Source organism: Budorcas taxicolor, chromosome 6 (assembly GCF_023091745.1).
Source record: "Budorcas taxicolor isolate Tak-1 chromosome 6, Takin1.1, whole genome shotgun sequence".
Taxonomy (NCBI): domain Eukaryota; kingdom Metazoa; phylum Chordata; class Mammalia; order Artiodactyla; family Bovidae; genus Budorcas; species Budorcas taxicolor.
In genome coordinates this window covers 85,132,731-85,159,609 of record NC_068915.1, presented here as the reverse complement: position 1 = coordinate 85,159,609, position 26,879 = coordinate 85,132,731, and the positions used below count along the sequence as shown (strand labels likewise).

General features: G+C 36.1%; 1 protein-coding gene across 1 annotated transcript; it reads left to right on the top strand.

Moving 5' to 3' along the window:
• The first annotated feature begins 203 nt into the window (after positions 1 to 203).
• Positions 204 to 26,568, top strand: LOC128049381 (UDP-glucuronosyltransferase 2C1-like). Its single transcript, XM_052641582.1, has 6 exons — positions 204 to 924; positions 8,512 to 8,660; positions 12,567 to 12,698; positions 22,038 to 22,125; positions 23,777 to 23,996; positions 26,289 to 26,568. The coding sequence occupies exons 1-6, from the start codon at positions 204 to 206 to the stop codon at positions 26,566 to 26,568; spliced, it is 1,590 nt and encodes a 529-aa protein (XP_052497542.1).
• Positions 26,569 to 26,879: the final 311 nt, after the last annotated feature.

Below are 26,879 nucleotides of genomic sequence, written 5' to 3'. Positions count from 1 at the left end.
TATTTTATTGACATTATAGACTGTTTCTTTTTTTTTTTCCCCATCAAGGCAGTTTCATTTGGCTTTAATCTTTAATACAAAGTACATAAATCAAAGTCCAGTCCTACCTAGTATAAATTGATTGGGAGAGTCAAGGAAAGATGTTTGGATTTTGAGTTTCATACACTTGGTTCAAGCCCAGATTTAGTTTCAGAGAGTTGATTATGAAGACTGTGAAAGGCTTCTATGTCCTTTTCATGCTGCATCTATGGTTCTTTGACTCTGGAAGGACCGGAAAGATACTTGTATGGCCCATGGATTTTAGTCACTGGATTAATTTAAAGGTTATTCTGGATGAACTCCACCGTGGTGGGCATGAGATAACTGTCCTTGTACCTTCAACAAGTTCTCTGCTTGATCATACCCAGATTCCCTTTAACGTGGAGATTCTTCAAATTCCAATAAGTAAAGAAAGTTTCATGGAAGAATTCAATGCTAATCTCTACACACTTTCTTTTGAACTGCCGAAAGTTTCATGGTGGGAGAGGCAAGTACAACTGACAAAAATGTTAAAAAAGTTTTTAGCAACAATCAGAAGCATTTGTGACAGTGTTGTCACAAACAAGGAGTTGCTCACCAGGCTTCAGGCAGCTAAGTTTGATATCTGTATTGCTGACCCTTTAAGCTTCTGTGGGGAATTAGTGGCTGAGCTTCTCAATATTCCATTTATATACTCCTTTCGGTTTTCCTATGGAAATGTCTTTGAGAGATTGTGCGCTGGGCTTCCTATGCCTTCTTCATATGTTCCTGGCACCATATCAGGACTGACAGACAGCATGACTTTTACACAGAGGCTGGAGAACTGGGTATCGTATACAGTGAATGAGCTGATGTATTCATATTTTGTATTTCCAGAATGGGATGAATATTACAGCAAGGTTTTAGGTAAGAGATATTTGCATGTAATAATATTCTTATTTCATATGGAAAATGTCAATGTTTATCTGACTGTATGAAAACTTAAAAAAGCTTTTCTTTGAGTGATACTCAAGCTCATGTTTCCTTAACTGTTTTGAATAACAACAATAATAACAATTCTTTATCTTTCTGTATTCTTTTCTTAAACTTTTCCTTTTTTGTTTTTAGATTATTGAGTACTAAACATTTATCAGAGAACAAGTATTCTCTATATTTATCCATAAATCCTATTCAATGCTGCTAATTTTTTTTTTTCAGGATATGTACAAAACCCAAATCTGACAATTCCATAACCTTTAAGTTCCATAACCTTGGGCTACTTCTCTCTTGCTTACTTCTCCTTGTATATGCTGGTTTCCTAGGTGGTGCTAGAAGTAAAGAATCTGTCTGCCAATGCAGGAAACATAAGAGACAGGGGTTTGATGATCCCTGGGTCAGGAAGATCCCCTAGAATAGGGCACTATACCTTCCTTTTTCTTTCTGATTAATCTGCTGATTCTCAGGCCTTCTGTTTGCATCCTCTGAAGGCTTGGTTTGCTGATTCCCAGGCTTGTAACGTGATGAGTAAGAAACTGGAAAATAAATAAACATACATGGGTTTCATCTGCTCTTTGCCTTCCAAAAGAGAAAGAAACAAGAAATGTTTTTCTCTAACTAGACTTTTAAGTGTATTTTATTGTTGCCTTATTGTTGCTGTTCCATTCATAATTGGATTAGAAGTGAGCTATTGAGCTTTGATCCTGAGCTCAAAGATTTTATCCGTTTCAGCAAGTCCTTTTATGCTTTCATTTTTCCTTTTGCATAACCGATATGCTTATTTTTTTTTTAAAAAAGTTTATGTAATTGTGTTAAGGAGGATTTTGCAGAAGATCTTTTTAGAAAGCCATTGATAGGGCCCACATGGGGTCTCATTGATAAGGTGGCTCCTTATGTCGACCTCACAAACACAGAATAAAGCACAGTGAGATTGACCAAATTGCCCAAATGACATCCGGTTATCTCACTGGCGCCTATCTTCTCTAAGCTGTGAGACCACCAGATTCCAGACCTCCAGCTATGTGACCATCCCTTCAGAGAAGTTTCCTTTGGTGGGGTATGAGGATTCCATCAGAAAGGGAGAATGTTGGTTCTCCTTAAGAGCCAGTCACCCTCTCTTTTCCCTCTAATAAATTTCCCTTTTCTTGTCTGACTGCCTGGCTCACTCTCTTTTTCCCTGCACTTGCGTTATATTTTGGTGCCGAAACTCAGGAGGGAAGATCCTGGGTGGGCTCCTCTCACAAGCCCACATCCGGTGGTCCCCTCCCTTGGACCGTGCCGAGAAACTGAGATGAGCTCTGGGACGGGACTCTCCACTCGCCTTGCTGGACTGACATCCACACACCAGTCCACATTTCATCCATCGGTTACAAGGGTGAGTGAAATACCACCTTTTAGCCACTGCTCTACATGGCTCCAAGCCTCCATCAACCAACAAAAAAAGGAAGCCAACTGGTCCCTGCTTCAAATGTGGCAAAGAAGGCCACTGGGCCCACTCATGCCTAAAGCCAAGGCGCCCTCTAGGTCCATATCCCAGCTGTGGCATAAAGGGACATTGGAAGGTCGACTGCCCAAATCCGCCTTCAGGGATCCAGAAATCCCCTCTTGGTCCAGAGCAGGAGTCCTCTGACCCAACTCTGCCTAGCCTCCTCAGACTTGCCTCAGACTTGCCACTGAAGTCTGAAGGTACCCAGGGCTCCAGGCCCCAACTCTCATCACCTCTATGGAGCCCAGGGTAACTCTTACAGTGGCAGGTAAGCTATCTCCTTTCTCATTAACACAGGGGCCACTTACTCTGCTATGCCTGCCTACTCTGGAAAAACCAAGGTCTCTCAGGTCTCTGTTATGGGGGTTGATGGTTTAATAGCTACACCACAAATAACGAGCCATCTTATCAATGAGACCCCATGTGGGCCCTATCAGCCATTTCTGCTTGCATTATTCAGTTAGATTTTTTAAGATATAATTGACATGTTACTTTGTATTAATTTTAGGTGTCAGCAAAATATTATCAATCTGTAGAAAAAATTGCAAATTGCAATTGAGCCAACTTTAAGATTATAACCTGGGAGACAGTTTTTTAGAAAGTTCTGAAAAAAGTCCTCACATTAGAGGTCAAAGCACAGTTATATGAGTTTTTGAGATGGAGGGTTATACATCAAAACTTTATGTATCAGAGTAATGCCGGCAACTTACATAGGCCAAAGCAAGTGGTGGGTCATTATGATACTTTATAGGATTAAGGAAGAAATGTTTTCTCCTAAAGAGTTACCTTGCTAGCAAAAGGAAATTGTTTTGTCCGTTTGTTTGTTTGATGAGTTGGTATTCCTGTGTCTTCTAAAGAGACCTAGTTAATGTGGAATATAGATATGCAATATACGCTAAAGAGGAAGGTAGTGAGTGACTCAAATGGCAGAGAAAAACTTTTTTTTTGCCTTGCTTCAAATTAATTTTTTTTATCACAGGCATACAATGTAATAATTTTGTATTTATACATATTGTGAAGTGATCACCACAAGATCTCTAGTTAATGGTCATCACCTCACATAGTTACAACTTTTTAATTTTGAGATGAGAACTTTTAAGATCTACTCCCTTAACTCATTTCATATATACAATACAGTATTGCTAAATATAGTCAACATGCTGTACATCATATCCCCAGGACGTACTTGTCTTATAAGTGAAACCTTGTACCCTTTCACCACCTTCACCTACCTATTGTACCCACTTTCCAATCCTGGCATTTGACAACCAACAATCTATTCTCGGCTTCTATGAGTTCATTTTCTTTTTTGTTTTGTGTGTGTGTGTTTTTAATATTCCACATTTAAGTGATTTCACATAGTTTTTGTCTTTACCTCTCTGACTTCTCTTACCATGATTTCCTCAAGTTCCATTCATATTGAGGCAAATGACAGGTTGTCTTTTTTTTTCTCATGATTTAATACTATTTCATGGTATATATAATCATATTTTCTTTATCTATTCACCCACTGAAAAACATTCAGAATTTTTCCATATTTTGGCTACCGTAAACAATGCTACAACACTGCAGTGAACATGGGAGGTGGTAGTAGTTTTATCATTTTATTTTTTGATGGACCTGCATACTGTTTTCCAGAGTTTTGCACCAGTTTTCATTCCTACCAACAATGCACCAGGGCTCCTTCTCTCCATATCCTCTCCAGCATTAGTTATCTCCTGTCTTTTCATGATAGCCATATTAACAGGCATGAGGTGATATCTCATTGTGGCTTTAATTTGCATTTCCCTGATTAACAATGGGGAGCACCCATTTATGTACTTGTTAGCCATTTGAATATCTTCTTTGGAAAAATGTCTATTCAGGTTCTTTGCTCATTTTTACTGGAGAAAGGCATGGCAACCCACTCCAGTATTCTTGCCTGAAGAATCCCATGGACAGAGAAACCTGGTGGGCTACACAGTCCATGGGATCACAAAGAGTTGGACACGACTGAAGTGATTTAGCATGCATGCACACATGCCCACTTTTACATTAAATTATTTGTTTTTTATTTTTGTACTGAGTTGTATGAGTTCTTTAGACATTTTGAATGGCAATCTTGTATCAGATATATGGTTTGAAAATATTGTCCCTAGTTTTATAGGTTGCCTTTCCATTTTGTTGATCATTTATTTTGCTGTTCATAGTCTTTGTAGTTTGAAGTAGTCCCATTTGCTTATTTTTAATTTTGTTGCTTATGCTTTTGGTATCATGTTTAAAAAATCACTGTCAAGACTCATATCAAGAAAAGTTTCTGCCATGTTTTCTTCTAGGAACTCTATGGTTTCAGACCTTACATTGAAATCTTTAATCCATTTCCAGTTAATTTTGTAGTGGAGTAAGATTGGAGTCTAGTTTCATTTTTTTCATTTGAATATCCTTTTTCTTTTTTTCCCAGGAAGAATTATTTAAAAGATGATCTTTTCTCATTGAATATTTTTGGCTCCCTTGTGAAATATTAGTTGATCATATATGTATGGACTTATTTTGTAGCTTTTGATTCTGTTCCACTGGTTCATGTGCCTGTTTTTATGCCTATACCATATGGCTGTGATCACTATAGTTTACAATATTGCCTGAAATCAGAAATGTTATGCCTGCAGGTTGCTTTGGCTTTTAGGAGTCAGTTTTAGTTTTATATACATTTTAAAGTTGCTTTTTTTTTTTTTTACTATTTTGGACAGAAATATCTCTAATAATATGTCATTACTAAATGATTAGTTTATTACTAAATTTAAAAATTTTCCTTTGTATTTGTAATCTTTTGTTTAATATAGATCTTTTCATTTTCCTTATTTTCAGCACATTTAAATTTCTATGAGAAATCATTTATTCAACAATTCAGACACAATGTGAGTGTTTCTAATGAAGTATTCTGCTCAGGAATAAGTTGTGTGTTCAACAAGGCATAAAACCTAATCCAGGTAGACATGTAACACTGAGACAGTTTCTAGGCATTTTGTGACAGAAACAGGTGTTTATTTCTCTAGACTTGACCCTAAAAATAGGCAGAAACTGTTGCACCCATCGTTTGTCCAAAGTACGAGGTACAAAAGGCAAAACTGAGAAAAGGTCATTGATATCTCATCCTGGTGACATTTTCTGAACTGTGGATCAAGAAGTGACTGACCTACAGCTGGATCTAAGATTTTTGTGTACTCCTAGTTCCAGCAGTTTGATACTCAGCTTAGGAACATATTTTAGTGTGAAGTTAGTGATAGGACATAACTCTTGTCTCTGATTCTTTCCTAGCTCTTTGGCACCTGAAATATTCTTTGGGGACTATATCAATAATCTGAAAAAAAAGAAAAAAGTCATAAAAGGAAAACATTTATTCTACTTATAAATTTAAAAATACTATTAGATATAGCCTGCCATTCAGGATCAATTTATAATCTCCATTATATAATGAATTCTAAGCATATTTTTTCAAATTTAAAATATAATTTATGTAATTATTAACTTTATTATGTATGAATATGTTCTAATAGTTGATGAGGAAACAAGTAAAATGACATCTGCTTCAAAATATTTTGAGGAACTATTTATAAACAGTTTTGGAGGAAAAAGAATGTTAGGATAATACTATTAGGTTAGATACAAAAATAGCCAATGTCTAATAAGGCAATAAAATCATAATTTAGGAGATGATTTTTTCTCCTAAATAGAAATATGCAAGTTAACATTTAACTTCACAGTATCTAAAAACAAAAATCTGCAGTAAATCACTAACAAATAGCAATATAGAATGTAGATACATTTTTCTAAAGATATAAATAACCTTTGACTTGTCCAGTACCCAACAAATGCAACATCATAATACAAAAAGTGGCATTGCTTTGGAACTTTAGGAAATGGCTTTCCAAATTTGAGATATTGGCTCACAATCTTTATTCAGATCAATTATAGTTTTTGTACAATATTGTCTTCCTTTCAATAAGATGCTTGAAGCACATTAGATTAATAACAAAAGAGTGCAGATTTTAACTAAAAAAGATGCTATTTGGATAACAAAGGAAGGCGAATCAATGATATGACCCCATAATTCTACTCATAGGCTTATAACAAAGAAAAATGAATGCATTTATCCACACAAACTACATACCTTAATGTTCATAACCACATTTTCATAGAGCCAAATATGAAAACAACACAAATATTCAACAATTACTGAATGGATTAAAAAAATGAAGTATATCTGTATAAAAGTATTATTCAGAAATAAAAATTCTTGAAGTACTGATACATATGACCTTAGGAATTAATCTTGAAAACTTGCTAAATAAAAGAAGGTAGCATAAAAGACCACATAGTGTATTTAAAAGGAAGAACTGTATGGGGTAAATTGTATGTCAATAAAATCATCATTAAAAGAGCAGAGGAGCAAAGCATTTCAGAAAGAAAATAAAATTATACCCATAGCTGACCCTTAAGGCTCAAATATGAGGTCTATATTAGATCTGAAACTGGAATTTGAATACCTTGGACATTACCAGAATCAGACCCCTAAATTACTGAGATTTGCTTGTGATCTCTTAAGCAGATAGGTTTCCCTGACAATTAAAAAATCCCTCATATTTTCTAATCAAAACTTCAGCACTCTTAGAATATCAAGGAAAATATTTTTTAAAAAAATCATGTGGTGAGAATCCAGATAGCTATAGTTTCTTTTTATTGGTGATGTGGAATACATATTGGAGAAGGCAATGGTGACCCACTCCCCTCTTGCTTGGAAAATCCCATGGACGGAGGAGCCTGGTGGGCTGCAGTCCATGGGGTCACTAAGAGTCAGACACGACTGAGCAACTTCACTTTCACTTTTCATTTTCACGCATTGGAGAAGGAAATGGCAACCCACTCCAGTGTTCTTGCCTGGAAAATCCCAGGGATGGGGGAGCCTGGTGGGCTGCCGTCTATGGGGTGGCACAGAGTCGGACACGACTGAAGCGACTTAGCAACAGCAGCAGCAGGAGTACATATTTCAAAAGAACACTGACACTCTGAATAAGGTTCTTTATACCACAGTAATTATATAAATTCAGAAATGAAACTTTTGCTCCAAACTAAAAAACGTGATTTAATTCAGAGTCAGTAATTTGAGCTGCTATTATGTTAATATTCGCATGCTTTCCATTTCTTTTGAAAGGGGATGCTTTTGTCAGGTAGTAGGTCAAAATAGCAAATATTTTGCCACCAGATTATGATGTAGTGCTCTATCTTCACCAAAGAGGACAAAGTTTTGTGAAACTAATTTTGTAAAGGAGATAATCACTTTAAGATTTTTATTATAAGATTTCCATTCTGGATAGGATATACTTAGTAGTAACAGGAGATTTCCAATACCAGAAAAGAAAACAGTGGTTCAATTTAAAAAGCTGCTTAGTTTTAAAGCTATCAGAAGCTTTTGGAGCAATGAAGTGAATTCGCTCAATCATGTCCGACTCTTTGCGACCCCATGGACTGTAGCCCACCAGGCTGTTCCCTCCATGGGATTCTCCATGCAAGAGTACTGGAGTGGGTTGCCATTTCCTTCTCCAGGGGATCTTCCTGACGCAGTGATCAAACCTGGGTCTCCTGCATTCCAGGCAGATGCTTTAACCTATGAGCCACTAGGGAAGCACTGGAATTCCAGAAGAGGAGGAGACTGTACCACAGTAGGCTGAGGATCACTGGCTGTTTCTTGTTCATTGCTAAGAGCACCTGCTGATTCTGAGCATGGAGTAGGGCTCAGGTGTAGCTCAAGCTGAAAGATTTTGTTGGTAGAGATAAAGCAGAAGATCTTTGGTTATTCCATACTTAATTCTGTGTTTGGTTCTTCCTAGTCTCAGTATTTTGTACTCTTGGAGGGGGAAAAGCCTATTGATTTCTCTTGGTTTGCATAGAACTAATATTGGTTCTTTAAAGATTTTGCATAGGAAATTTGATGGTAAAACATGTCCCACCTAGCATATCAAATAATTTTCCCTCTATCATCTTTCATTTTTGTTCAGGAAAATCTACCAAATTATGTGAGACTATGGGAAAAGCTGAAATGTGGTTGATTCGAACAAGCTGGGATTTTGAATTTCCTCACCCTTACTTACCTAACTTTGAATTTGTTGGAGGATTGCACTGCAAGCCTGCAAAACCCTTGCCTAAGGTAATTAAATGTGTTTCTTTTTGCCTTTCTCAGTATTTACCTCCTGGAATGATCTGTAGTTTATTATTTCTAGTATTTGATATTCAAACTGAAAGCCTAGACACAAGAATTAATGGGACTTATCCACATTAGACTTTTATGCCACCAGATTTTCTACGTCATTGTGGTAATCATTACTGATGCTAACCAAATATGCCAGATGTTTAGCTAAAATAAAATTCCCAGCCCCTGAGTTTAGTGAAATTGTCCAATAGTCTCAGGGCAATGAGTATGAGCTGAAGAGGCATGTAGAACTTCTATATCCAACTCTTAATTGTCAGATGCACTTACTCCAGAGTTCTCTTTCCCTTTGTGATGTGAACGGTGTGTGTCAATCTGAATCTTGATTAAAAATACATGGAATAATAGATATATGGTAAAAGAAAGAAGCTGTTGCTTTAAGACACTAATATTCTTGAGCCTTTTATTTACTTATTTTTGGCCATTCTCCTGCAGCATATGGGATCTTTGTTCCCTGACCAAGATTACACAGGCATCCCCTACCTTGGAAAGCAGAGTCTTCATCACTGGAACAGCAGGAAAACCCCAAGACACTGAGATTTTTGTTGCAAGTTATTCAGCATAACCTCGTCTAAGAAATGGACATAGTAGAGAAATTACGATACTTTGAGAAAACATCAAATATAGGTGTGATGGCTCACCCGAAATCCTGGCAGAACTTAAAGTAATTATTTGTTTGGTTTAAATAGAGGAAAGAAATTAGCCTGGAAAGATGATCATAGGATAAATTATGAAAAAAGCAAATGAGCAATACTAAGTCGTCTTTGAGCTTCCCTGCTGGCTCAGAAAGTAAAGAATCCACCTGGAGTGGAGGAGACCTGCATTCGATCCCAGGGTAGGGAAGATCCCCTTGAGGAAGGCATGGCAACCCATCCCAGTATTCTTGTCTGGAAAATCCCCATGGATTGGAGGAGCCTGGTGGGCTACAGTTCACGGGGTCGCAAAGAATCAGACACGACTGAGCAGCTAAGCGCAGCATAGTACAAGTACTCTTCACCTCAAATTTAATATCAATGACAGATCAATGTATAAGTTCTAAGCAATCATGCGATACAGCTTACCACTTCATATATTTTGGTTATTGAATTATTTGGAATGGAGTACAATTTAAATAGGCTGAGATAGAATGGGCTGAGAAATAGGTGCAATAGTTTCAGAAAGACTTTATAGAAATTCAAACTGAAATATGATAATAATTTTGAGCATAAATGGAAAGATTTGGTGAATATTTACAAAGAAAGTCAGATTTTCAGATAGCCTGGAGGTGGCAGTTCAGAGTGACAGTTTCAGAATTAATCCTTAACTTTTTATTTCTTGTATATGTCATACCTTTGTATTTACTATATTGTATGGGAATTTAGTATAGAATATTGTCATTTACTAGGTGAAGAAGGAGAAAGGAGCAATTTTGAGGGGAAATGGTCAATTCATGTGTGTGTATGCTGAATGAGGTACAATGTAGTATCTAGCAAGCAGCTATTAAACACACTGTTTTAATCACAGGAGACAGGTCAATTAAGTATTTATGAAGTTTTTTAAATTAATAAACTATTTTTAGAGATATTTACATTCACAGCAAAATCTTAAAGCACAATGTTCAATATTTTGAAAAGATAGATGATGTTGGATATCCATTCTACATTGTCATAAGCCATTTTTTCAGCTCAGAAAGTAATCCTTTAAGTACTCTGAGTTTTTTTTCATTATTTTTAATAAAAGATCTATGCCTTGTAAACATTCAGTTCTAAAATCCTAGAAATAAAATGTTGGAATAGTGTGAGGCTTGCTTATAAACATATTAGATATATTTAATAGCTCAAAAATATGAAGAATTCTTCTATTTTCTTAGTATTGACCAATAACACATATGTATGTGTAATGTTTAATGTGTATGTATATGTATGTGTAATGTTTAATGTGTATGTATATGTATATGTAATGTGTGTATTTAAGTATTTATTTATCAATAATGTGGCATCAAGAATCAATCTGTTATTTTTTGCAGGGGGTCCAGAAAGCGTTAAGAGCTTTGTAGATTTTCCAGTGCATCTATCTCCCCATCTCCACCCACCAGAGAACACTAGGGTCCTGGGGACACTACAAAAGCACAATCACATCTTGGCAGTCACATAATGACATGCTCTCACACATATGAAAAAAAACAAAGATTCTTAAATCTATGATATCAGTAGGATTCTTCAATGTAGCAAGCATTTTCATAACATTGAATTTTTTGAATAATTTGTATTGCTAAGACTTTGATGCTGGGAAGGATTGGGGGCAGGAGGAGAAGGGAACAACAGAGGATGAGATGGCTGGATGGCATCACTAACTCGATGAACATGAATCTGAGTGAACTCCGGGAGTTGATGATGGACAGGGAGGCCTGGCGTGCTGCGATTCATGGGGTCGCAAAGAGTCGGACACGACTGAGCGACTGAACTGAACTGAATTGAATGTTGGTCCAGTAATATCCCTAATTAAAAAAAATTAGACAACAAAGGACGCTAAATCAACATGTTATATACAGCTACAAGAGTCAATGCAAATGTGCAAAGTAAGGCATAAAGAGGGTGAAGAGTAAAGCAGTCACGAGGTTTGAGGCTCTAATAGAAAGGAATATGATGGAGAACCTGGTGAAACTTGAACCTTTTCATGAACAATAACACCTTTTGTGGGCTGTTTCAGAGTTAGTGCATGTACAATGGTAAGTGATGAGTAAGCCAATGGCTATATTCAGTTCTCTTTATTACCTTTTAGCACCCTCTCCACAATGGTCCAAATGAATAACATTTGATTCTTAAGTAGTTCTGGTGCTTCACCTCATTATTTAGCCATGGATGCTAATAAGATTTATCTTTCATTTTCTATTGAAGCACAGTCAATATAATGACATATTTTTGGTACAGTTACTTTGTTCTGTTTTCTAAATTTCAGTTTTGTTTTATATTGCCTATTTTTTCTCTTGGTAGAAGGTTCCACAGCACATTTAGAAATGAGATGGCTATATAACTTCCTGACTGGACAAGTAATGCAGAAGTACTTGAGAATGACAGTAATATAATAGACACATATAGCATCACATTCAAAGTAAAATGGCATATTTAACCGTGCTGAAGTAACTTAGAAATTTGGCTAACCCCTACAGCTGTGTGAAAGTGAAAGTCACTCAGTTGTGTCCAACTCTTTGGGACCCCATGGACTGTAGGCTGTCAGGCTCCTCTGTCCAAGGAATTCTCCAGGCCAGAATACTGGAATGAGTAACTGTTACCTTCTCAAGAAGATCTTACCAACCCAGGGACCAAACCCAGCCTTCCCGCATTGCAGGCGGATTCTTTACAGTCTGAGCCACCTGAGAAGCTCAAGAATACAGGAGTGGGTAGCCTATCCCTTCTCCAGCATATCTTCCCACCCAGGAGTGGAACTGGGGTCTCCTGTAATGGAGGAGGATTCTTTACCAACTGAGCTACCAGGGAAGCTCTATAGCCTTGGACAAATTACTTAACCTTTCTGAGATAGCATTCTCATCTTCAAATGTATACATATTACTTTAGTCACCATGTATCAGAGTCAAATGATACAAGTAAAGAGCTCAGCAATGGCAAAAGATACATATAGTCAATAATTTGTAAAGACATACACACACACATCTCTAATGTGCTAAAAGGGAACCTCCAATTTAAATCACTTTTAATTTGCCTATTAACCAATGATTTCAGGTCATATTCTGTACTCTGAAATGGTTAACATGAAAAAAATAGAATCATTCTTAGTTCAGGCACATTGAGAAAAGTATGTGACTCATGACTCTAAACTCTCACATAACAAAGACTGTTTTCTCTACAGGAGTTCGAAGAGTTTATTCAAAGTTCTGGAAAAAATGGAGTCGTGGTGTTTACTCTGGGATCAATGGTCAAAAACCTCACAGAAGAAAAGTCTAAAATGATTGCATCAGCCCTTGCCCAGCTTCCACAAAAGGTCAGATATTTATATTTTTTGAGGGAGGGGCAGCTATTTTAGAATCTAGGAAAAACTCTTTAATTAAAAAGTGTGCTTTAAAATGTAGTAGTTATTGGTACTGTTATTGTCAATTTAACTGAGATATTAAAAAAGTATTAGCTGTGAAAGTGACATATGTAATTGCTGTCCCGGCATTGCTAGCAGGAAAACATATTGCAGAATTTTCCTTAAACAATGAGCTAATACTGAATCATTCACTACTGTTAGCTTTGTGCTTAGATTTTAAGCCTTCCATGTAATCTAACATTGTTTTGTTGTTTATATTGTTTTGTTTTAATATGAGGCATATATACAAGTTACAATTGCCATGATTGAGAATAAAATAATATTTGGTTTAAATATTTTGAATATTTATTTTGAATATTTTAAAATATTTATTTAAATATTTTAAAGGCTATAATATTTTAAATTGTAGTCTTGATTCACAGGATGCCTTTGACTATATTTTCTTATAATTAATGGATTTGGGTCAATCAGGACCTGGTTGAACCTTGAAGTAACAACATAGATTCTTGGAATACTCCTAAGCAATGATTCTTCTATTTACATAATTGAAAACTTTAATAACATTAATACAATAAAGATTTATCTAGTTCACTCTATGATGTTACCCTAAATTATAATTTTTATTGATACTATTCTAGGTTATAACTGGATAATATTCTTCTTAAGCTCCCAAAGACATTTTTCCCCCTAGCTTTAGTGAAAACAGAGAATTACCTGTAATGTTAAGTTACAAATGCTCACAATAGCCAAATTACTTTCAAAAATTGTTTTGTGGAAGTAATATCTTCTAAATATTTAATGTAAAAAAGCATCTTCATAAGAATATTAAATTGTATTAAAATATACAATGCTTAGGGGTTAAACCAGGGCAGAATCTGAAGCACCAAGACCTCACTCTCTGCATAAACAAAATTGTTTCAGCAAAAGCTATCTGAAGTAACCATATTTGAACTCAGGACTCCTAAGTACTTGCAACTCACAGTGGAAAGGCTGGGTGGAAATTGTGGTTAATTTCAGTCAATTTCAGGCCTTTCAGTCATCACCCAGCCTCACAGTAGCCAACATGCCTGTATCCCTGGTGTGATTTGTGGCACCATGAGAGGCAATAGAGACTTTAACCTCCAAAAACTGTGTGTCTGAAATTTAATTGCTGACTACTGCCTGTGATAATTGAGGTGAGGCACAAAAGTTGATCACAGTATTTCAACCTTCATTAGAAGATGCAATTTCCAGGAACTTTAAAGGATAAGCTTATTTTTTCCAATTTCCCATTTTTGTCCACTTGGGAGCAAGTCACTGAATTAGGCCTTCAAAAAACAACCTCACACAGTGGAATTTAGAAAGCTGTATGCAGGTCTATGAAAAGGTAATGGTTCATAAAATATTTAGAAGGCCTAAAGCTTTAACCTCAGGCTGTTTCCTGGCAAAGAAAAATGCTTCAACAGTCAAACAAACAAATATACAAAGCAAACCCTACCAAAGGGACAAATCAGATTTCCAGAGTTCGAATCTTGTTTAAAAATCCAATGTACACATCTCAACCAATATCACAAGACATAGAAAGTTAGATGAAAGTATAGCCCAATCAAAGGAATGAAGGGGGAAAAAAAGAAAAAATATAAATTGAGAAAAACAATTTCTGAGGGATGCTAGATTTTGGAATTACTATAAACAAATACTTTAAAAACTCTGTCCTAAAGATGGACAAAGAAACAAAGGAAGACAATGATAAAGAGAAGAAAATGATACAGGGGCAAAAGGAGATACTCGCAAAGAGAAAAAAATCATTTTTTAAAAGAATCAAAAAGAAATTATAGAGCTAACAGTTACAATAACTAAAGTGAAAAATCCATGGAAGGGGTACTAAATCAGACATGAGTCAAAAGCATCAGCAAATGTTCAGCTCAGTTCAGTTCAGTTGCTCAGTTGTGTCCGACTCCTTGTGACTCCATGGACTGCAGCAGGCCAGGCCTCCCTGTCCATCACCAACTCCCAGAGTTTATTCAAACTCATGTCCATTGAATCAGTGATGCCATCCAACCATCTCATCCTCTGTTATCCCCTTCTCCTCCTGCCTTCATCTTTCCAAGCATCAGGGTCTTTTCAAATGAGTAAGCTTTTCGCATCATGTAGCCAAAGTATTGGAGTTTCAGCTTCAACATCAGTCCTTCCAATGAACACTCAGGACTGATTTCCTTTAGGATGGACTGGTTGGATCTCCTTGCAGTCCAAGGGACTCTCAAGAGTCTTCTCCAACACCACAGTTCAAAAGCATCAATTCTTTGGTGCTCAGCTTTCTTTATAGTCCAACTCTCACATCCATACATGACCACTGGAAAAACTATAACTTTGATTAGATGGAACTTTGTTGGAAAAGTAATGTCTCTGCTTTTTAATATGCTGTCTAGGTTGGTCATAACTTTCCTTCCAAGGAGTAAACATCTTTTAATTTCATAGCTGCAGTCACCATCTGCAGTAATTTTGGAGCCCCCAAAATAAAGTCTGCCACTGTTGCCACTGTTTCTCCATCTATTTGCTATGAAGTGATGGGACCAGATGCCATGATCTTCGTTTTCTGAATGTTGAGCTTTAAGCAAACTTTTTTCTCTCCTCTTTCCCAAAGACTGAAAGGTTTGATCCCAATCCTGGACTCCTTGGCCTAGGTATTCTGTGCTCAGAATTTAATCCCCTCAGAGCACTGACTTTGAAGGCAAGTAGGTATTACTTTCAGAGGAGCCAGTGGCTCACAGCAGTCAATCTGATCTCAGGGAAATTTAGCAGGCAGTGGCTTGAAGCAGGGTGTCAATTCCTTAACCAGATGTTGAAACCAGGTCTAGGCAGTGAGAGTACTGAGCCATTAGACTGTGAGGGCCAGTAGCAAGTGAAAAGGCCCTGTCTTCTTAGCTTTGTAAAAATGAATTTCAACAAAGAGACAGAAATTAGTGGAACAAATGAAGTGTTTATTGGGAGAAAAAAGAAGAGTACGTGTGAACAGACACACATGGGCAGGTTCAGAGAGAGAGTTGTGATTTGTGGTAGCTTAAATCACTCTATGGATCATTTCTTTCCAAATTTCATCTGGCTGATATTGCTTTACCTGGCTCTGAGTCTTTATTGGTATAACTCAGAGTCTTCCCCTGTGTATACATGCATCGCTTAGCTAGGATGGATTCCATCTCAGAGGCCTGTGGGAAGGTTTATACTACCTATTATGGGGTGGCACTCCCTTCCTTTTTGACCCCTAAGAAGACTTTCTGCACATGTGTAATGGAAAAGGTCTCCTTGACCTCAAGAATGAAAAATCTGTGGTCTCTTTATATGAGCAGAACTCAGCTCCTCTCTGCCCCGTATCATCTTTATCTTGGATTATTGGTCTACAGGGGACAGACTTCAACTGCTCAGCCTGGGGCCCATCTCTCTGCTGCCTCAAACCCATAACAGAAGGATGCAAGTAGCCCAAATAGCGGCACCCCAGTAGCTAATGACAAGACACTGGCTTGTCTGCCTTGTAAAAATGAAGAGGTAACCAGAGGAGGGTACACTGCTTGGATGCACAGGATATCTCCTACAAAAGGTCTCTTCTCCAAGATCAAGCAAGGTAACCAAACTATAAGATACATAAAATAAAACAGAAAGTAAGGTGTCATAAGGTGATAGAAGAATATGGTCAAGTGGAACAACAATATAAAACTCCAGAAAAAAGAACTAAGTGAAATGGAAGCAGGCAATCTGCCTGATGGAGAGTTCAATTATTATGGTTGTAAAGATTTTCAAAGAACTTGGGGGAAGATTGGATGAACAGAGTGAGAAGTTAGAAATTTTTAACAAAGAGAAAATATGAAACACCACTAAATAGAGGTGAAGAATATAAAAACTGACATGAAAAATACACTAGAAGGAAAAAACAGTATATCAGATAATGTAAAGAAACAGGTCAGTGAGCAAAAAGATAAAGTACTGGAAAACACTGAAGCTGAAAAGAAATAAAAAAAAGTAAAAGAAATGAGGGCAGCTTAAGAGACCTGCATGACAGCATCAAGCACACTACATTAGTATTATAGGGGACCTGAAGAAGAGGGAGAAAGGGGCAAAGAACGTATTTGAAGATGTAACTACTAACCTGCAAAAGGAAACAAGCATCCAATCATAGGAAGCAGAGACAATCTCAAACAGGACCAGTTTAAAAAGGACCACATTAAGACACATTGCAATTAAAATGGAAAAAAATAAAGATAAAGAAAAAAATGTAAAGCAGCAAGGGAAAAGAAACAAGTTATGTACAAGAAAACTCCCTTAAGACAACAGCTGATTTTTCAGAAGAAACTGTAAAGGCCAGAATGGAGTAACTTGACATATTTAAAATGATGAAAGGAAAAACCTACTACCAAGAATACTCTATATAGAAAGGTTCTCAGTCAGATTTGATGGTGGGATCAAAAATTTTGCAAAAAAGCAGAAGCTAAAGGAGATTGGAGCCACCAAACCAGGTTTACAGAAATGTTAAGGGAACTTCTTCAAGTGAGAAAGAAAAGGTCAAAACTGGAAATGTGAAAATTACAAAAGGAAAAATCTCATTGGTGAAGAGAAATATACCACAGTGCTAGTAAATCAGCAAGGTATAAGGCTAGCTGCTGCTGCTAAGTTGCTTCAGTCGTGTCCGACTCTGTGCGACCTCATAGACGGCAGCCCACCAGGCTCCGCAGTCCCTGGGATTCTCCAGGCAAGAACACAGGAGTGGGTTGCCATTTCCTTCTCCAGTGCATGAAGGAAGGTTAAAAGACAAAAGTAGTACCATTAAGTATACTCATAATAAGTAGTTTAGGGATACACAAAACAAGAAGACTTAAAATATGACATCAAAAGCAATAAGTGTGGTGAGAGGAGTAAAAACACAGGTTCTTAAAATGAATTTGCACTTAAGAGGTCAGCAACTTAAGATAATCATATATTTTACATATATTTGTATGTATTTTGCCAAGTACAGTGTGGGGAATGACTGTGTAATATCTTCACATGTTGTAACTACATCTATCATGATGATCACTTTGAAATATATAGAAATATCAAATCACTATGTGGTCTAACAGAAACTAACATAGTGTTATAGGTCAATTCTACTTCAAAACAACAACAAAAAGTTACAGAAATTCATAGAAAAACAGATCAGATTTTTGGTTACCAGAAACATGGGATTGGGGAAGGGGCAATAGAAGGAAGGTAGTTAGTAGGTTTAAACTTCCAGTTACAAGATAAATACCAGGATGCAATATACATTATAAACTTAATTAACACTAAGTGAAGTCGCTCAGTCGTGTCTGACTCTTTGTGACCCCATGGACTGCAGCCTACCAGGCTCCTCCATCCATGGGATTCTCCAGGCAAGAATACTGGAGTGGGTTGCCATTGCCTTCTCCAGGGAATCTTCCCAACCCAGGGACTGAACCCAGGTCTCCCACATTTCAGGCAGACGCTTTAACCTCTGAGCCACCAGGGAAGCCCTGCTGTATGATATACACAGAAATTGTCAGGAGAATAACTTCCTGATTTCTCATCTGAGGATTTTTTTCTATTTAATTTTATACATATATAAGCTGATAGATATTCACTAAGCTTATTGAGACAGTCATTTCCTAATATATGTAAGTTGAATCATTATGCTGTACAAATACACAGTGCTGTTATGTCAATTATATCACAACAAAACTGGAGGAAAAAGTGATATAAAAATTGCACAACAAAATTAAACAAACTAGAGGTCATGGATAAATATCTTGAAAAACTCAATGTACTTAAGGTGATTTTTTCCTCTTATTTATAATAATTTATTTTTACAGCAAACATTGAATTACTTTGATTATTCATTTATATAATAGTACTAACTCTCAATATTACATTTTTATTACCACATCTGCTTTTACTGTCTTAGTAGAAATCTGACAAAATGGTTGAATCAGAATGTGACAGTTGAACATGTCCTATTCAATTACACCTGAAATACCCCTGAAATATTCCCAGTGAAATGTGTTATGCAAATTTGCACCATAAAACTATAAATGTCAAATTATACACTTCTTTTTTAAAAGACATTAGCAATATTATTATAAGAATTTAAAAATTTCTCTTTTATTTTTATTGAATGTTATTTAACTCTTTAACTGTCTTTTGAACCTTCTGAAAAATGTGTTGTATAAAAATCGCACATTTCCAATCATCTATAATTGCATGTCTATGACCCAAGAATCATTAAATTAATTAATTTTTAAAAAATTATACAAATTTTAAGGGTTAGTTTCTATTTATAGTTACCACAAACTATTGGCTGTGTTCCCCATGTTGTACAATACATTTTTGAGCTTATCTTATACTCAATATTTTGTACTTCCTACTCCCTTAGGCTTATATTATTACCCTTCTTCCCTTCCCCACTGGTAGCTACTAGTTTCTTCTCTATATATGTGAGTCTGATCAAAAGAAAAAAAAGAAATAGATTATTTCAGCAGACATATCAAATTAAGAGATTGAATTATAAATTATAATAAAAAATCTCTCCTAGAGGAAAAATCCAGGAGAGATCACATCACTAGTAAAGTCTACCAGACTTTTAAACAATAAAATAAGTTAATCACTTCCAAATTTTCAAAAAATTTTAAGGGAACACTAAATAATTCTATGAGACCAGATTCACCCTGATACAAAAGCCACATAGAGACATCACAAACCATAAAATTATAGACCATGATCAGTTTTAAATGTAAATATTAAAATACTTAAGAAAATATTTGCAGATCAAATCCAGTAGAATATTGAAAAAGAGTATTCACCATAATGAAATGGTATTTAATTTCTTTATATGAGGATGGTTAAGCAAAAGTAAATCAATCAGTATAATAACTTGATATGAGTGTAATGATCATACTCACAGTTATAGAGAAGAAAATAGTGGCTACCAGTGGGGAAGGGCAGAAGGGTAATATATGCGTAGGGGAGTAGGAAGCACAAAATATTGGGTATAAGATAAGCTCGGGGATGTATTGTACAACATCAGGAACATAGCCAATACTTTCTGACAACTATAAATGGAAAACCCTTAAAATTTGTACAATTTTTTAAAAGTTAATTAATTTAATGTTATTTGGTTTGTAGACATATTATGCATCACTGGAAATGTGTAATTTTTACAGTAACACATTTTTCAGAAGATGCAAGAAACAGTTAAAGAGTTAGGTGACATTCAATAACAAGGGGGAAAAAAAAAACAAAACAAACAATCATTACAAGCTACACATTAAAGAAAGCTGACAAAATCCAATTTCTCTCATGGTAAAAATTCTTAAGAAAGTAGGAAGAGTGAAAAAAACCCTCAACATGATACAGAGTATTAAAAAAAAAAAAATCTAGTATCAAGCTCAATGATGGAACCTGGAAGCTTTCCTCCTAAGATCAGGAAAAATACAAGAATGGCTACTTGCACTGCTGCTATTTAACTTTTACTAGAAGTTCAATGTGGAAATGACACAAGAAAAAGAAATGAAAGGCTTTCATGCACATTAGAATGAGAGGTAAAACAATGTGTATTTGCAGATGACATGATCTTATACATAGAAAATCTCCAAGAACTCACAAAAAGCTACTAGGGCTAAAAGCCAAATTTAACAAAAGTGTAGAATACAAGATCCACACACAAAAATCAGTTTTGCTTATTATGCACACAGTATCAATGAACACGCTGACGGTGAAATTTTAAAACTTTCTTTACAAGAACAATGACACAATTTAAATACTTAAGAATGAATCTCACTGAAGAAGTTACATATTTGCATGTAGAAAACTACAAAACATACAAAACATTATCATTGTAAGGAATTAAAGAATGCCTAAATACATGGAAAGTCATCCCGTGTCCATGGATAGGAACATTTAGCATGTTAAAATGTCAGCACTATCCAAAGTAATCTATAGATTTATTAAATGCCTATCAAAACTCTATAACAGCCTTTTTTGTCAGAAATGAAATACCCAATTAACAACCTCATATGGAATTTCAAGAACCACAAATAGACAAACAATATTGAAAAACAAAAAAGTGAAAGGACTCATATTTTCAAACATTGTAATTAGAAACATTATAAACCAACAGTAAATTAACAGTGTGGTATTAGAAGGGTAGATTCTTTCCATGGAATTCTCCAGGCAAGAATCCTGGAGTGAGTTGTCATTCCCTTCTCCCGGGGATCTTCCCAATCCAGGGATCTATCCTGGGTTTCCCACATTGCAGGCAGATTCTTTACCATCTGAGCTACCAAGGAAGCCCATGGGCTGTGGAAAACATTTTGTGTTTTCTCAGGAAGTTAAACATGAGTATATCATACAAACCAGTCATTCTAATTCTGGCTATATATCCAAAAGAATTGAAATCATGGGCTCAAACAGCTACTTGCACTCCAGTGGTCACAGCAACATTATTCACAATCATGAAATGACTGGATAAAATGTGACATATACACACAAAGAAATATTATCCACCTTTTAAAAGAAGGAAATGCTGATATGTTACAATATGTACGAACTCTGAGACATAACATTAAGCGAAATAATGTTAAGTCAGAAAGTAATGCATGATTCCACTTAGATTACCAGAGTAGTTAAATCTGCAGAGACAGAAAATAGAATAGAGGTCACCAGGGGTTGTGAAGTGAAGGGAATAGGGAGTTACTGCTGAATGATACAGAGTTATATAGGGATAATGAAGACATTTGGGATATTGATGGTGCTGATGATTTTACAACATTGTGGATTATAATGCCTAATGTAAGTTCTAGTCACACAATACCTTAAAATTATAAATATCATTATATGTATTTTATTATAATAAAGACAATACTCGATTCTATATCACTGCCAAGCATATAACAAAGGTCAGAGTGCTAACAAGCTCTTAGGTAAATAACATCCATCCCCTTTACCTCTGAAAATTTTGTTGTGAAATTCCCTTTACCAGAATAACCTAGAAATGCCAATACATAATTGTTTCAGCTAAAGATTGTCTTTTTTTCCTTCATCTTTTAAGTGAGAATTAACCTATTAGTATATAGATTAGGATTATTGTAAGCATTTGAAAATATGATTGTAATGTCAATGATTTAGAAACATTCGTTACTTAATCACTAGGGCCTCATTGCTTGTGTAATATCTGGAGGCATTAAATCTGATTAATTCTAAGTTAACTGCCTCCTTCTGACAGGTTATGGTTCTAAAAATCTTCAAATGAAGTAAAGACACTTGCCTTAACAGGTTCTGTGGAAATATGGAGGAAAGAAACCAGAAAATTTAGGAGCCGATACCCGGATATATGAATGGATTCCACAGAATGATCTTCTGGGTAAGACCAAAGAGAATAAAATCAAACAGAAAAAATAAGAGATAATCTGAATGATTACTCAATAACAAATAAATCCAAAAAATTTGCATTCAAAATAAGAAATAAAAAGCTTGATGGCTTCTTCACATTTCTTCTGGAGTTTGTTAAAAAATTATCCATGACACTTGTTAAAGACTAAACTGAAGTGAAGTGCAGTGAAAGTTGCTCAGTCGTGTCCAACTCTTTATTTTTTTAAATTTTTTAATTAATTTTTTTTGTGTGTGTGTCCAACTCTTTAATACCCCATGGACTATACAGTCCATGGAATTCTCCAGGCCAGAATACTGGAGTGGGTAGCCTTTCCCTTCTCTAGGGGATCTTCCCAACCCAGGGCTTGAACTAGGGTCTCCTGCATTGCAAGTATATTGTTTACCAAGAATCCTGAGCTATCAAAAAAAGCCCCAAAAGACTGGAAGCCCCCAAAGACTGTAAAGAACACTTTATCCAAGACCATCAGGATTAATACTACTGCAATAGACTTTCACAGCAAATCAGAGATTGGACTCAATCTGAGTCAAAAAAGAAAAGTGGAAAATTTATAGATAAAGTAAAGAGTGGATGGTCATTAGATGAAAAATTAATAAGAGTAAGCATCACAGACAAGGGGGGAATTCTGGCAAAAACAACTGAATCAGATTCTTGCTGGAGGCAGGCCAGAGCGATCAGGTATCAAATAGGGGGATGGTGAAGGATGAATCAACAATCAGAGAGGTGATCAAATATCAAGGTTTCAAGAGTCTAGGGAAACTGACTTCATAGGATGCTTGCTAAAATTAGGTAATGCAGAGAGAAAAAAGAAACCCCCAAACCAGGACCTAGTTGAGAAGAGAGTTCAGAGGAGCCTGACTAGACTTTGGTCAAGGATAGAATCTTTTTCAAGCTCTAACACAAATATGGATTGTATAATTCTTCCACTTCTGATATAATCTCTGCCTCTTCAGGATCAGGGTAAAGGAAAGTACCTTTAGATAAGGCTCTCATTACATTTTGTATAGAATATGGCAACACCTTCCCAACTCTCTGTACCCATTTTCTCCTCTGTATCCATCCTCCTCTCTGCATGTTCCCTGCAGTAACTATTTAGGGGGAAAAAAATCTGGTAAACCATTTCATTATCTAGCATATTACAAATAGCTCCAGATTACTATAAAATTACATGCACAATTGTTTTCTTAAACAGGTACTTAATGAACTTGCCTTGGTCTATCTTCCTATCCTGTGCTGCCAATATTCTCACATTGAAACCCTGCATATCTCTCCGCCCATGTCCCATTCACAGAAGCATTTTTTCTTAAATCCCTTGATCCTATTTATTAAAGCATCATCATCCCAATTACTTGTCCAATGGCAGGTACTCTCCATCATTTAACTCTGCACAAATTTTTCAGAGGTTTATGGAATGACTCACTTGCTGGAATCACTAATTGCTGCTTAGCCTGGAATAATCAATTGCTATTTTCTTTAGCACCTATAGGAATCTATATATGGCTTCATTGTACACAATCACATAGAAGATGCTACCTAACTGAATTAATTATTTATAAAGATATTATGGCTTTCTATTTCTAAAACTCTTTCAATTTAGAATACTGATTTTTTTTTTTCTTTTAAGGTCATCGCCAAACCAGAGCTTTTATCACTCACTGTGGAACCAATGGGGTCTATGAAGCTATCTACCATGGGGTCCCTATGGTGGGAATCCCCCTGTTTGGTGATCAGTATGGTAATGTTGCTCGTGTTAAAGCCAAAGGAGCAGCTGTTGAATTAGACTTGCAGAGAATGACGAGTTCCGATCTGCTTAACGCTTTGAAGGCAGTTATTAACAACCCTATGTGAGTATAAAGTATACAGTTTTCTGAGAAACATTGGTATTTTAAAAGGAATATTGTTTCATTCAGTTTAATTCAATACTTTTATATAATTACCAGGACATATCTAACATCAAATAAATTATTGCCATATACTTTTCAAATTCTATGAAAATATTTACCTATTGTTATGGGAGAATAGATTTCATCCTCAAAGAAATGCTAAATTTATTTAAAACAGATAAACTATTTTTAAAGAGTCACACATACTTTTGCTAATATTATTTTTTGTTCATGTGTATGCTCAGTGCTGAGTCATGTCAGCTCTGTTGCAACCTCATTGACTTTAGTCCACCAGTCTCCTCTGTCTGTGGGATTCTACAGGCAAGAAGACTGGAGTGAGTTGCCATTTCCTTCTCCAGGGGAAATGGAGGTTTTTATATATAAAAACCTATATAATCCAGGCGATCTTCCTGACCCAGGGATCCAACCCACATCTCCTGCATTGGCAGGCATATTCGTCACCACTGAGCCACCTGGGAAGCCATTTATTATGTCTTTAAAATTACAGATATTACTACTATAGAGAATTTAGGCAATGTGACAGAAATACGGAGAAATTAAGTTGAAAAAGTCACATAGCTCTCTTCAGGTATCTATAACCTATTACCAGTATAGAAATATTACTTCAGATATTTCCTTGTGCTAATTTATAAAGAGAAAAGAAAAAATGTATAAAAATGGGACCAGGCTACATTTTGGGACTTCCCTGGTGGCTCAGATGGTAAAGAATCTGCCTGCAATGCAGGAGAGGTTCGATCCCTAGGTCAGGACGATCTCCTGGAGAAAAAAATGGCCACCTACTTCAGTATTCTTACCTAGAGAATTCCATGGACAGAGGAGCCTGGAGACCTACAGTCCATGGGATTGCAAGAGTTAGATACAACTGAAGCAACTTTGCACAGTATGCTTGGTATATCTATTCCTGAATGGTTTATTTTTATTAATTTTTTATCTGACAATTATTTTTTCTGTGTCTCAGAGCTATTGTGTTTTCCTCATTTTCCTGAGATATATCTAGAGGTATTTATTCATTAAATTCTTGTAATTAAGAAAGACCTGTCTTTTTTTTTTTTTTTTTTTTAAACCAAATGGTGACAGGGTTTTGCATACTTTTTTTATTTTGGCTCACAATTCTGTTTCTCAGAACTTTCTACATATAGTTCATTATTTTTCTACAATTTAATGTCCTATATGCTCTATCAATGATAATTGCACTTCAGTGTGGGAGAATAACCTTCCTCCTCCATCTCCTTCACAAACCCAAAGGAATACTTCCTCTAAGTGAGCCATAAAAACTCTAAACCTAGAGCCTATTTTACAAAGAGAAAGAACTCAGAAAGAGAAAAACAAATGTATTAACTCATATATACAGAATCTGGAAAAATGGTACTGATGTCCCTGTTTACAGGGGAGGAATAGAGACACAGATGTAGAGAGGATGGTATTGTGGACTCAGCAGGGGAAAAAGAGGGTGGGACAGATTGAGAAGAGTAGCCTTGACATACTTTCCCTTTTCACTTTCACACATTGGAGAAGGAAATGGCAACCCACTCCAGTGTTCTTGCCTGGAGAATCCCAGGGACGGGGGAGCCTGGTGGGTTGCCGTCTATGGGGTCACACAGAGTGAGACACGACTGAAGCGACTTAGCAGCAGCAGCAGCAGCATTGACATACGATCGACTTACTCTCAGCCCCTACTTCTTGCCCAGAGGATCACATCAAGCTTCTTGTTTTCATCTGGAATGTCAGGGCCATGAAAATCTCAGACTGAAATCTTTCCTGCTACTGTTGAAAACTAGCTTCTTTTAGCACTAATACTGAACTGGGGAGAGGGAAGGGGAGTACAGCAAGAGTTATTTTCTCATAGCTCTGCCCCTTAAATGCTGTGTCTGTCACTATTATGTTCCCAGCACCACATTCAGCAAAAGAGATAAAAATTCTGTATTCTCAAATTACATATTCTACATTCTTCTTTCTGAATCTTAATGCTACTTCCAGTTAGAAATTCTCCCCTACCTCCAATTATTATAGAGACTGTGAAATATCCAACAAATTTCAGTTAATAAACTACCATATCTAGAATATCTCAAGAGTAAAAAAATCTTTTATGTATATTCTGTGCTGTTGGAGATATCATTTATGACATAATATATTCATAATTATGTAATATACTTATAATAGTGTATAACAATTTTAGGTATATCATGTCTTTAAGAAAATTTTCAAGTGGCTCTCTATATATTTAATCCTTAGCTATAAAGAGAATGCCATGGAGTTATCAAGAATTCACCATGATACGCCGGTGAAGCCCCTGAAACGAGCAGTCTTCTGGATTGAGTTTATCATGCGTCACAAAGGAGCCAAACACCTTCGACCAGCCTTCCATGACCTCACCTGGTACCAGCACCACTCTTTGGATGTGATTGGCTTCCTGCTAGCTTGTGTGGCAACTGTTATATTCCTGGTCACTAAATGTTGCCTGTTTTGTTGTGGGAAGTTTGGTAAAATTTCAAAGAAGAAAAAGAGAGAGTAGTTTTTTTTTTTTTTTCTTAAACAACTGGATTAGAAACCTTGATGCAATCCATCTGAATTATACCAGGCACTGATTTGAACAGATTCCTACTCTCTTGGGTTCTTGTCCATTCCTCAGCTTATTGAGTCAAAGTTCAAACTCTCACTCCAAAAATATGCCACATGATTTATCATTATGGTTTAAAAGAATCTTTTCTTTAAAAAGAGAGGATAAACAAATAAACATGTAAAAGTTGGTACCATTAACGATGTAGTGGTTTACTTCATTCATTGCTTTCAGTTCAATCAGTTGAGATGCTAGTTGGAGGCTTT

Excerpts from the sequence above, each read along its gene's own strand:
- LOC128049381 (XM_052641582.1), top strand. The coding sequence starts at position 204 with ATGAAGACTGTGAAAGGCTTCTATGTCCTTTTCATGCTGCATCTATGG. Across the intron at positions 12,699-22,037 it reads TTGCCCAGCTTCCACAAAAG|GTTCTGTGGAAATATGGAGG; the intron begins GTCAGATATTTA and ends TTGCCTTAACAG. Across the intron at positions 22,126-23,776 it reads TCCACAGAATGATCTTCTGG|GTCATCGCCAAACCAGAGCT; the intron begins GTAAGACCAAAG and ends TTTTCTTTTAAG.